Source organism: Lynx rufus, unplaced genomic scaffold (genome assembly GCF_022079265.1).
Source record: "Lynx rufus isolate CCGP_SWC_20201006 ecotype Redwood Valley unplaced genomic scaffold, mLynRuf1.p SCAF_2, whole genome shotgun sequence".
NCBI classification, from domain to species: Eukaryota; Metazoa; Chordata; class Mammalia; order Carnivora; family Felidae; genus Lynx; species Lynx rufus.
This window is the reverse complement of record NW_025814834.1, coordinates 198,287,824-198,299,569: the sequence shown is the minus strand read 5'-3', so window position 1 is coordinate 198,299,569 and position 11,746 is coordinate 198,287,824. Positions and strand designations below refer to the sequence as shown.

Below are 11,746 nucleotides of genomic sequence, written 5' to 3'. Positions count from 1 at the left end.
GAGACAGATAAAAAGGAGGGTGTACCTTAGACAACCAGGAGACAGAAACATACCTTGTAAGCAAATCAGAGTGCTGAGTGCTGAGGAAAATGTGTGTCCAGGGCACTGGGGAGCAGAGGATAGGTACCCAGGCTCTGTCTGGAAAAATAGGGTTTTTTAGGGAGGGGAGAGTTGAACTAGATCTTGAAAGTGAATTTGTTCACCCTATGGTCAAGTGGGAAGGGAGGGCATTGCATTCCAAGCAGGGGAAACAGCATATGCAAAGGCACAAAAAATGCATACTTGGGGAAAGGGGTTCCTCAAATATGAATGGAACCTGGGTGGCTTAGTGGAGAAAGCCCAAGAAGTGAATAAGGACCAGCCTGTGTGTCAGATTGAAATGTTTGAGCATTACCTAAGGGCAGACAAGTAACTAAGCAGAGGAACAATCTGACAAATTCTCTGCTTATTTAAATCTGATTGTTTAATGTTTATTTTGTAAGTACCCATGCCGCATATGCACACACATGTGGGGTAAGGGCAGAGAGAGCGGAAGAGAGAATCCCAAGCAAGCTCTGCGCTGCCAGCCTGGAGCCTGACACAGGGCTCAATCCCACGAACGGCGAGATCGTTACCTGAGCCGAAATCAAGAGTTACAGACTTAACCAGCTGAGCTACACAGGTGCCCCATAAGGTCTCTGCATTTTGGAGATGGTGGGCACAAGTGGGAGAATCTGGACACAAGAGACCAGTGAGGATCTGGCAAAATAGACCAAGAGAAAATGAAGAGATCTGACCTTGAGGAGTGGAAGTAGGAAGAGAAAGATAATGCTCCCTTTCCTGACCCTGAGTTCCGGATTGGCTTTTTGAGTTATTTCCCTTAATGGCCCAGGCACAAGCCAGGCACACATGTAGAAGAGGCAATTCGTTGTGGCAGGACTTGGAAACCCAGGTCCCTCACTCTGCTTCCAAAAGACAGTTCCCTGTGGGCCTAGTAACTTGAAGATGTAGCCTTTCCCTGTTTGTTGAGGTGGGGGACAGGAGGGCTGGCCTGTCATGCAAAACGGGAGGTCTGATGTGTACCAGCCATAAATTCCATGATTCAAAAGGCACGTGAACGCTCACAGCCTCAATTTCCTCATCTCTAAAAAGGGAGATGATATCCCTCACTTTGTGTAAGTCTCAGGCCTGTTCATTTGTTTGTTTATTCACTAAACTATTTATGGAGCACATACCATGTGCCAGATACTGGGCTAGGCGCTGGAGGAGATACCATGATAAACAGTACAGAACCTACCACTGCCCTCAGCTTGCTGGTGGGGTGGGCGGGGGAGGATGAAATCCCACGGTCAGCTAGAAAGCCCTGCATCTGTCTCCTTATTTTTCCATTTGTCTCCCAATAAAGTCATGATCTGGTTTACTTTTGCTTTCTTAATTTCCTTATCTCCATATCCTTAAGCAAATCTCTTCCCCCTCTCCAGGTGATCCCTTACTCACATCCAGCTCAGGGTCTATGATTGGCTTTAACTACGGAGAGGAAGGAATGTGCTTCTGGGAAAAAAAAATTTTTCAAGGAGAGGAGGCTTCATTATACAGAGGAAATAGGAGCAGAAAAAGCTCAGAATTCCTGAACACACTTGACTTTCTTTAGTATCCCTCCTAGTTATCTCCCTCCACCACTCCTTTTATAGTCCATCCCTATTCCCCGCCTTCAGTAGCTGCGGTCTCTTTAAGTGCGCTCCTCCCCGTAAGCTAGGCTGGGGGGCGGAGAGCGCGTTTCTTCCCGGGGTTGAATGTTAAGTTGTTTGTCCGTTTCGGGCTGCCGTCCTGCAGATCCGCCATATTGTCTGCTGAAGCTACTGCTGAAGCTGCCGCTGCTGCCGCCGCCAAGTAGGAGCGAGCGGAGCCGCGATGGGTGAGTAAGGACACCAGGCAATTGGGGACTCGAGCTGAGACACTCCTGGGGCGTGGGGCCTAGCGGGAGCCTGTCTCCGGTCTGCGGAAAATGTGTGAGGCCTCTCCAAATAGGTGTGAGGGGAGAAGCCAGGCCGGGAGAGCAGCTCAGGCCAGTTTGGGGCCGGGCTAGGGCCCCTGCGGGAGCAGTCTTTGGGGGCTGATTCCGGGAGCACCTTGCCACGCCTGGAGCCCCCACGTGGTGGCCTTGGGCCGGAGCCCTCGCGTTCCCAGGGGCTGGAAAGGGGCCGACCCTTCGGCCTGCGCCGAGACCGCGGCTGGGGGGACGGGCGCCCGGCGGCAGGCCCGGGCGGCGCTCAGGGAGCCGTTTCCAGGCGTGTGTTTGACCGACGCGCATCTTGACTAGATTCGGGGCTCCTCTGAACTCGAGGGAAATCCTGCCTACGTCGCGAGTAGAGTCCTCTGGTGAGGGAACGCCAGGCGAGCTAGCTCCAGGCCCGTAACGAGGGGCAGCCATGCCGAAAGCAGCCTGGGCCGCTGAAGGCCGGCAGAACTTCCCGAGCCGCGGGCGGAAATGGGGTGGTTCGGTTGGACTCAGTGACAGCCTGGTAGTAGAAAATCACAGACCGAGACCTCGGGGCCATGTGTGGTAGATCGGGACTTCAGGTTTGTGGGTCTGGCACTGGTTAGGAGAAAAGGAGCGACCTGTTGCTCTCTCTGAAGGGACTCTGGCGGGCAAGGCCTGTGCTCAGGGATAATACGATGGCGAAGTCTTTGGACTTAGCGACAGAACCATCAGTGAAGAGATACTTCCTCTTAAGCGTTAAACTCGATTGATTTTGCTAAACTCTTCCCACGCGCGGGTATTGTTCTGACTGCTTTACATGTTACGTTTTACTTAATATGCACAAGCTAGTGAGCCAGTTACTACTGTTACCCCTGTTTTACAGGTAAGGAAACTGAGGCTTAGAGAGAGGTAAAGTAACTTACCCAAGGTCATACAGTTAGTGGCTATTACCCCGGTGATCCAGACCCCTAGGTTATAGCTGCAGTTCTTTATGGCTTGGCCCCCTAGTGGTTGGGCTGGAAAAGGGGGAAGAAAGCTTTTAACCCTAGGCAAAGTTGTAAAGGTGTTTTTGTGTGCTGGTGTGCCCACTTTGAAATCTTTAGTCTGAAGAAACTGAAAAACTACAAAGTAGATTGCTAACTCCAGCAGTTGTGTGTGGAAGGGAGTGCTAAATGAGGTTCTGGGATTTAGTTTTGTAAGATCCCAGATCCTGAAGAAACAAATTACTCCCTTGAACAAGGCAATGACTTTTTTTTATTTTTGCAAGGCAGTGACTTTAGAATCAGATCTGGGATTATAATCCTGCCTGCCACTTTCTAGCTCTCATCAGTTAAATATCAGATATTAAGAGAAGTCACTTAAATATCAAATGCAGCAGTGTGCATAGGAAGCATGTAGCACAGTTCACAGTAAATGTTATTTCTCTTCCCTTCTGATCCTTCCTTTCCTCATCTCTAGAAGGAGGGGAGAGAGTGTTACCAAGATGTTTGAAGACTAAATAAGATAACAAGTGTTTAGAAAACAGCCTAGTAAGGGCTCTGCAGGCATCAGAACAGATTCTTTTCTACCTGCAGTAGCATTCCTTTCCCTTAAGCACTCTGGTTTTCAGAATCCAGTGTCAAGCCTGATAGGTTTGTCTAACTGAAGCTTTATGAAGTGAAACATTTGGGGGACTTTTATGTTATAGATTTCTGTCGGCCTTCAATTTTAGAAACACTTCCTTCAAAGGGAAGGAGCTAGTGTTTAGTTTATTAAGCGCAGTGAAATAAGTTTACAGATTGGGAAACTACCTTAGAGAAGATAACACAGCTAGTAAGCAGCAAAGCCAGACATGAGATTCTTACTCATTTTGCTGTACATAAACCTCTTAGAAGAGTTAAGGTGTGAACTAAAATTAGTCCTTTTCTGGTAGACTTTGAAATGAAAGTTATTTTTTTCTTTTTTCTTTTTTTTAATGTTTTGTTTATTTTTGAGAGAGAGACAGAATACGAGTGGGGCGGAGGCAGAGAGAGGGAGACACAGAATCCGAAGCAGGCTCCAGGTTTTGAGCTGTCAGCACAGAACCCGACACAAGGTTCGAACTCCCAAACCATGAGATCATGACCTGAGCCGAAGTCGGACACTCAACCATCTGAGCCACCCAGGCGCCCCTGAAATGAAAGTTCTTATGTGGAGCAACAAAGCCTGACCAAGGTCCTGAAGGGGCTTTTTAGTATAGAGTCAGGTGGCCTCCTTTTTTCTTTCTAACTCCATTTCAGATACCTCTCTCCTATCCCACTTGGTCTTGGAGCATGTCCAGCTATTGGTGTGTGTGTTTTTGGCTGGTCTTTATACACATGATGTGAGTGAAACTAGTGTAAGGATACATTTAATCCTAACATGGGATCCAAGGTGGTTTGGGTTATCCCCATTTATAAGTGAGTAAACTGAGGCTCTGAGAAGATTAGGTGACTTGTCCAAGGCTGGTGGTCTAGGCCCTTTGTGTGCTTGGAACACTAACACAGCCTGCACCACACCTCTATGAATCTAGAACCTGCTGTGTTTCACTGCCTGTCAGACGTGCTCCACTCAGGCCCTGGCCTGTATCCTATACTGTTTGTCCTGTGCCAAACTTTATTAGCTTTAACAGACTTTTGTAGTGACTTTCACTGCCATTAGGAGCCCTGTGGGGGTGATGCTTGCAGCTCTGGAAGTTACTTATTCTGACCCTGCCTAGCAGAGACCGCAGTCTTTTAAGACTAAGTCTTGGCAGACACTGGTTGTTTTATCAGCTACTCCTGCCATTTTGCTAACCAGGAATCTGGCAGCCCCTCCCCAGCCCCAGGGATAGGTCTTGATTAATATAAACTATAAACCAATCATTGTAATTCTGTCTCCCTAGGCAGTGATTGATTTAGGCTTGGGTATGTGATACAGCTCTGGCTAATTAGATAGGAAGGGAAGCCTGAGGGATTTCTGGAAAAGCTTTCTTTATTTAAAAGAGATTTGTTAGTGGGGTGCCTGGGTGGCTCAGTCCATTAAACGTCTGACTTTAGCTCAGATCATGACTTCATGGTTCTTGAGTTCAAGCACTGCATGGGGCCCTGTGCTGATAGCTCAGAGCCTGGAGCCTGCTTCGGATTCTGTGTCTCCCTCACTCTCTCTGCCCCTCCTGTGATTGCACACACGCTCTCTTTCGCTCTCAAAAATAAACATTAAACATTTTTATTTTTTTAATGTTTTAATGTTTTTCTTTTCTTTTCTTTCCTTTTTAAAATTTTTAATGTTTGTTTATTTTTGAGAGAGGAAGAGAGACAAAGCATGAGTGGGGAAGGGGCAGAGAGAGAGGGAGACACAACCCAAAGCAGGCTCCAGGCTCTGGGCTGAGAGCATAGAGCCCAATGCAGGGCTCGAACTCAACAAACTGTGAGATCATGACCTGAGCCGAAGTTGGATGCTTAACCAACTGAGCCACCCAGGCACCCCTTTATTTCTTTTAATGTTTATTTATTTTTAAGAGATAGAGTGAGACAGAGCGTGAGCAGGGGAGTAGCAGAGAGAGAGGAAGACACAGAATCCAATGCAGGCTCCAGGTTGTGAGCTGTCAGCCCAGGGCCCAACACAGGGCTCAAACTCACGAACCACAAGATCATGACCTGAGCTGAAGTCTGACACAACTGACTGAACTATCCAGGCAACCCTGTTTTTATTTTATTTTTGAGAGAGAGAAAGAGTGTGAGTGGGGAAGGGGCAGAGAGAGTAGGAGACACAGAATCTGAAGCAGGCTCTAAGCTCTGAGCTGTCAGCACAGAGCCCAGCACGGGGCTTGAACTCATGGACGGTGAGATCATGACCTGAGCTGAAGTCAGACCCTTAACTGACTGAGCCACCGAGGCGCCCACCCCCAATTTTTTTAAATAAAATAAAAGAGATTTGCCAGGGGGCTCATGGGTGGCTCAGTCCATTGAGCATCTGACTCTTTGTTTTGGCCCAGGTCATGATCCCAGGGTCCTGGGATTGAGCTCTACAAGGGGCTCCACACTGAGAGTGGAGACTGCTTTGGATTCTCTCTCTCCCTCTGCCCCTCTCCTCAACTCACATGCTCTCGTTCTCTCTCAAAAAATGAAAAAAAAATTTTGCCAGGTTTTATTTTATTTTTTGCCAGCATATATTTTAACTCAAGTATCACCAAAGTGTGAGAGCCTCAAAAAAAAAAAAAAAAAAAGAGAGATGGAAAAGCTATAATAATAGCCAGCACTTAAATAGAACTTGCTATGTGCTAGGCACTAAGTACTATAATATTAACTCCTTTCCGTCTCAGATTATCATGTTTTAGTTGATGAAACAAGCACAGAGAAGTTCAGTAACTTGTGCAAGGTCAGAGCTAATAAGTAGAACCACTTAAGTTGTATGGTTCTAACCAACATATGGCAATTAAGGGCTATGTTCTGCCTCTAAAAAGGAAAGAGCCCTTTTCTGACTCTGAAATTGCCATTAGTAATGCTGGGGTGATGAGGCAGAATTTATAAATAAGAGCAGGCAGCTTGAAGAGTGAGAATAGAGAAGATGGGAAGAATCTGATGTTTTTAAGCTACTGAATTAGGCAACTTTGGAACTGTCTTATCTCTTGGTTTAACTAGGATACTGAAGGCCAATTCTTGTTTGTTTTTGGCTGCAGGTAACAAAACCTTCCTGGTAACACTTCCAGGTCAGGAAGTAACTTAGCCCATACTTCTTTTAGTTTCTCTCCAACCTTGTGCACCCACCCCACCATTTGTAACAGCTACTTGCAGAAATGGCACTGAACCATCAGTCACCACCTAAGTGTCCCACAAGCATCAAGCTCACTCCCCTTTCCTGACCTGCTTTTCCTGCATTTTTGTTAATGGTAATGGTAGGACCACTGGCCCAGACACTAGGGCATCTATCCATCTTTGGTTCCTCACTCTTTTCTCCATTTCCATATTGGCAGTTGAAGACTATGTGATTGTGTTACTGAGGTCTCCTCTAAATTGCTTTGTGTAGGTTTTTCTCACAGCATAGACCCACAAAGAATATTCTGTGCTCTTTAACCTTACTGAGTCGCAGGCTCATCAAAGTGAAAATATGGATAACAGTATTTATTAAAATTAATGAAGATTTGTGAAATATTAGATGTAAGCAAATAGTGTAAATTGTAAAGATATTAATTTAGAAGCCCTCCAGAACTTTTCCGTAGCCTACTGTACCACTGCTGTAATTCTTCTGCAGCAGCGTCGCTAAAACACCCATTTGATCTGGTCACTCTACTCCTTAGCTTAGGAACCTTCATGGACTTGCTATTATCTACGGGATAAAATCATAACCCATACGATATGGTATTCAAGGCCTTCCTATTGATTTTACTAATCTTAACTCTATTTAAAGATGTATCCGCATATCCTGCATTCCAGTTAGACTACCTCCTTTGTAATTTAGCATTACTGGCAGAGAAGGTAACACAAGTAATTCTTTCCCCACCAATCTTTTCCTATGGAAATCTTGCCTGATTTTCAAGGACTAGTTTATTTTCATTTTCATTTTATTTTATTTTTAAATGTTTATTTATTTTATTTATTTTTGAGAGAGGGAGAGGGAAGGAATCCCAAGGAGGCTCCGTGCTGTCAGCAGAGAGCCCAGCATGTGGCTTGAACCCACAAAATCGAGATCATGACCTGAACTGAAATCAAGAGTCAGACGTTCAACTGACTGAGCCACCCAGGCACCCTTCAAGGTCTAATTTAAATGCTACCTCCTAGGGGCACTTGGGTGGCTCAGTTGGTTAAGTGTCTGACATGACAGGGGTTCAGGTCATAAACTCAAGTCCATGATGAGTTCAAGCCCTGCCCCCAGCTCTGTGCTGACAGCTCAGAGCCTAGATCCTGCTTTGGATTCTGTGTCTCCCTCTCTCTGCCCCTCCCCAGCTCCTGCTCTGTCTGTCTGCCTGCCTCCCTCCCTCCCTCCCTCCCTCTCTCTCTCTCAAAAATAAATAAACATTATAAATAAATAAATAAATTAATTAATTAAATGCTACTTCATGAACTCTCAAATGCTTTTTGCCTTCCAAACTGGAAGTGAATTTCTGATTTCTGTAGCACTTTTCTTCTTGCCTTTCATGTAGCCCATTTCATATTGTTTTCCTGTGTTACAGTTAATCTGTAATATAATTCGTTCTTCAACCAGTAACTTAATTTCCAGTCTTAGAGTTCTCATGTCTAAAATGGGGATAATAATATCTATGTCATAGGATTGTTAGGGGGATTAAATAAGCTAATGAATGTAAACTATTTTAGCATGGTGTTTATTAGCACATAGTACTCAGTAATTTCTTTTAGTCAGTGAATAAATAAAGGGCTTACTATATTTCAGGCCCTATGCTAAATATAGATTAATCAGTTTGTCTTTGAGGGGAAGGCAGTAACATGAAAACTTGTCAGAAACATACTTTTAGGGGCCAGGCAGTTATTCAACAGTTACTCATCAATTTCAGCAGATGTTTATTGAATACCTAGTATGTGCCAGGGACTGTTCTGCTCCAGGCCCTGGAAATATAGTGGTAAACAAAAGAGACAAAAATCTATCTTGTGAAATGTCAGAATTTAAATTCTAATGGGTAATCAGCTACATGGAGACTAGCATGCGAGGACTATGGAGCTCCATGCAGTCTGTGCAGCTCTAGCCAATTGTTGCCCTGGAGGACTGTAGGTCTAGTATTGCTGTATTGCATAATTTCCCATTCCTTTCATCATCTCTCTCCTCTTGAAGTTAGAAATCCAGATTTTCATGATATTTCTGGATTAAACATTGATAAATGCTACAAGTTAACTCTTAAAATCTAGAAAGCTTAAGCTAACCAAACATAGGATATTTGAGGCCAAATATAGCCCAAGAGCATCTGGTTTTACTTGTAAAATATTAGAAAATAATATTCCGTGTATTTTATAAAATATTTCTTAGTTTATGTATTTTACCAAATTCTATGTGTTTAAAAAAAAAGTTTTATTATTGTTTCTTTGGTTTTTTTTTTTTTTTTTTTAAGTTTATTTTGAGAGAGAGAGAGCGCGTGCTTGCCGGTGCAGAGAGAGAAGGAGGAGAGAAAATCCCAAGCAGGCTCTGCATCGGCAACACGCTGCCTGATCACAGGGCTCAAACTCATGAACCATGAGGCCATGACCCGAGCCGAAATCAAGAGTAGGATGCTCAACTGACTGAGCCACCCAGGTGCCCCTAAAAAAAACCAACAAAAAACATTTTAAAAGGATGAAGACACATTTTTAAAGTCTTACTGATCGTGATTGCATTACATATTCAGTAGGGACTCTTTTTAAGCACAATATACATTTGGAGTAAGATGCACAAGAGATTGTAAGTCCATATTTTAACTAGTCTTCTAGATAATTTTAAAATTTTGGCTGGCTTAGATCTGACTAGCTGGCCATAATATTTTGTTTTGTTTTATTGTGATGTGGCAGGTGGAATTCTGATACTTGGGAGATCTTTCTTCCAGGGACGTCAGCTCTGCTGTTTTTTTGTTCCTCTTGTGATAACATTATTAACATTATCTTCCATTAAGTTTCTTGATGGTACTCCATACCATTTATCCATTTTGCAAATATTTAATTAAAACTAGATAGTTTGCAAATCCACTTAACTAGGCTCACAAACTACAGTATGAGGCACTATCTTAAATGTGAATGAACTAGTATCCTCACCTTTTTGGTATAACTTTTAGTCTTCCTTCAGGAAAATTTGGCCATCTGACTGACAGATAAACATTGCCACATTGCCAGTATTAATAGGCTTATATGTGTATGTACACCCATGATAAAGGTAAACCTTACTAATACATGTATTAGCATATATACATGTATGTGTTTCTTCCTATCTCCTACTTAAACTTGCATCCCATACTTTGGAGAGCAGTATAAAATGGTAAATATTTGGATGAGGCAGTCCAGAATGCTATGGGCACATATAGTAAGGGGGTCCAGCCCAGCCCAGGGGAATCAGCGAAGGCCTTTAAGCTCAGTGAGATCTGACCTATCGATGAGAGTTGTCAGTGGGAGGGAGAGAATGATTATTTCAGAAACAAAAGATTGATAGACTAAATGGATTGGAAGCATGGGGGGAATGATATTTGGACTTTATCTTGATGATAGTGAAATGCTGCTGAAGGGTTTTAATCTGTGATATCAAATTTACTTATTTCTATAACTTGGACAGCTCTAGGAGGATGAATCAGACTGCAGTAAGATTCCAACTAGGAGGTTCTTTAAAATTTTTTTTTAAAGTTTATTTATTTTTTAGAGAGAGAGCAGAAGAGGGGCAGAGAGAGAGGGATACACAGAATCCGAAGCAGGCTCCAGGCTCCGAGCTGTCAGCACAGAGCTCGACGTGGGGCTCAAGCTCACGAACTGTGAGATAATGACCTGAGCCGAAGTCAGACGCTTAACTGACCAAGCCACCCAGGCGCCCCTAGGAGGTTCTTTAAAAGTTGGTTCTTGGGGCGCCTGGGTGGTTCTGTCAGTTAAGCATCCGACTCTTGATTTTGCCTCAGGTCATGATCTCACTGTTCATGGGTTCAAGCCCCACTTCAGGCTATGCGCTGGCAGTGCAGAGCCTGCTTGGGATTCTCTCCCTCACTCTCTGCCCCTCCCCCACTCACTCTCTGTGAAAGGAAATAAATAAACTTAAAAAAAAAAAAATGTAGTTCTTAAGTAGTGCAATAGTCCTAGCAAGAGAAGATGATGATGATTGAGGTGGTAATGGTAGGGAATAAGAGAGTTAGGAATTTGAATTAGCAGGACTTGGTTATCACCTGGAGGCTGATGGGGCCTGTGGGGGAATTAAAAATTGCAGGACTCCCTGGCCTCTTGCCTTAAACAGCAGAGTGGATAGTGATGCTGTTAACTGAGATGAGTTTAAATTTCAATATTTTGAGGTATCTCTGTGATCTCCAGAGGAGGATGTCTCAAAAGCGATTGGATATACAATTCTGGAGCTCAAGAGGGGTCTGGGGATGGAGTTAGGTGTTTGATCATCTATCTGTATATGGTAACTAAAACCATGGAATCACTGATGTAATCATGGGAGGTGTACTGAAAAGAGAACATCAAGGTGCATCAGCCTTCACATGCAAGAAGAAGAGGATCAGCAGCCAGAATTGGAAGAAGAAATCAATGATTACTGTTTCAAAAACCAAGGAAAAAGTATTTCAAGAAGGAAATGGTTGTCAGGGTTGAGTGCTGCTAAGAGCACCAGCAAAATAAGTACTTAAAAAGGTTGGTTGAATTTAGCATCATGCACCTGACAGTTGCTTTTACAAAATGAGTTTTGATGGTATGCAAGCAAATTGGAGCAGGCTAATGCAAGAGGAGAGGCAAACTGTTTCAGGAAGTTTGAAGTATATCGAGAAAGAAGAGGTTAATGAGGCTCTTAAAAAGTCTACCCAAGAAATCACGAAGACTGGAATTAGGGCAATTGGCAGTAGGAATGGAGAAAAAGAATCCAAGAAATAATTAAAGAAATAAAACTGGCCATTCTTAGTGATTGGATGTGGGGATAAGGGAAAAGGGGTTATCAAGAGTAACTCCCAAGTTTCTGGTTTGAAAAGCTGGGAAGATGTTGGTACAGACCCCTAATCCCTGTATGTGTTTTTCTTAGCCTTTTTTTTTTTCATTATCACCCTCCTAAGGAACCCTTTTAGACTTTTTCCTCCCCTGATGCATCCCTCCAATGAAATTTCTATCTTTTTACATACAGTAAATATATCTGTGCTTTCTTTATGCA

At 43.7% G+C, this 11,746-nt stretch overlaps 1 protein-coding gene across 1 annotated transcript in view; it reads left to right on the top strand.

Annotated features, from left to right (window-relative positions):
* Positions 1 to 1,811: 1,811 nt before the first annotated feature.
* The window catches only part of KPNA6 (karyopherin subunit alpha 6), a 66,581-nt gene continuing 56,646 nt past the window's right edge, over positions 1,812 to 11,746 (top strand). The window contains exon 1 of the mRNA XM_047082982.1: positions 1,812 to 1,894. Within this exon, the coding sequence (XP_046938938.1) occupies positions 1,891 to 1,894 (4 nt within the window). The 5' untranslated portion in view covers positions 1,812 to 1,890. The remainder of the gene's footprint in view (positions 1,895 to 11,746) is intronic.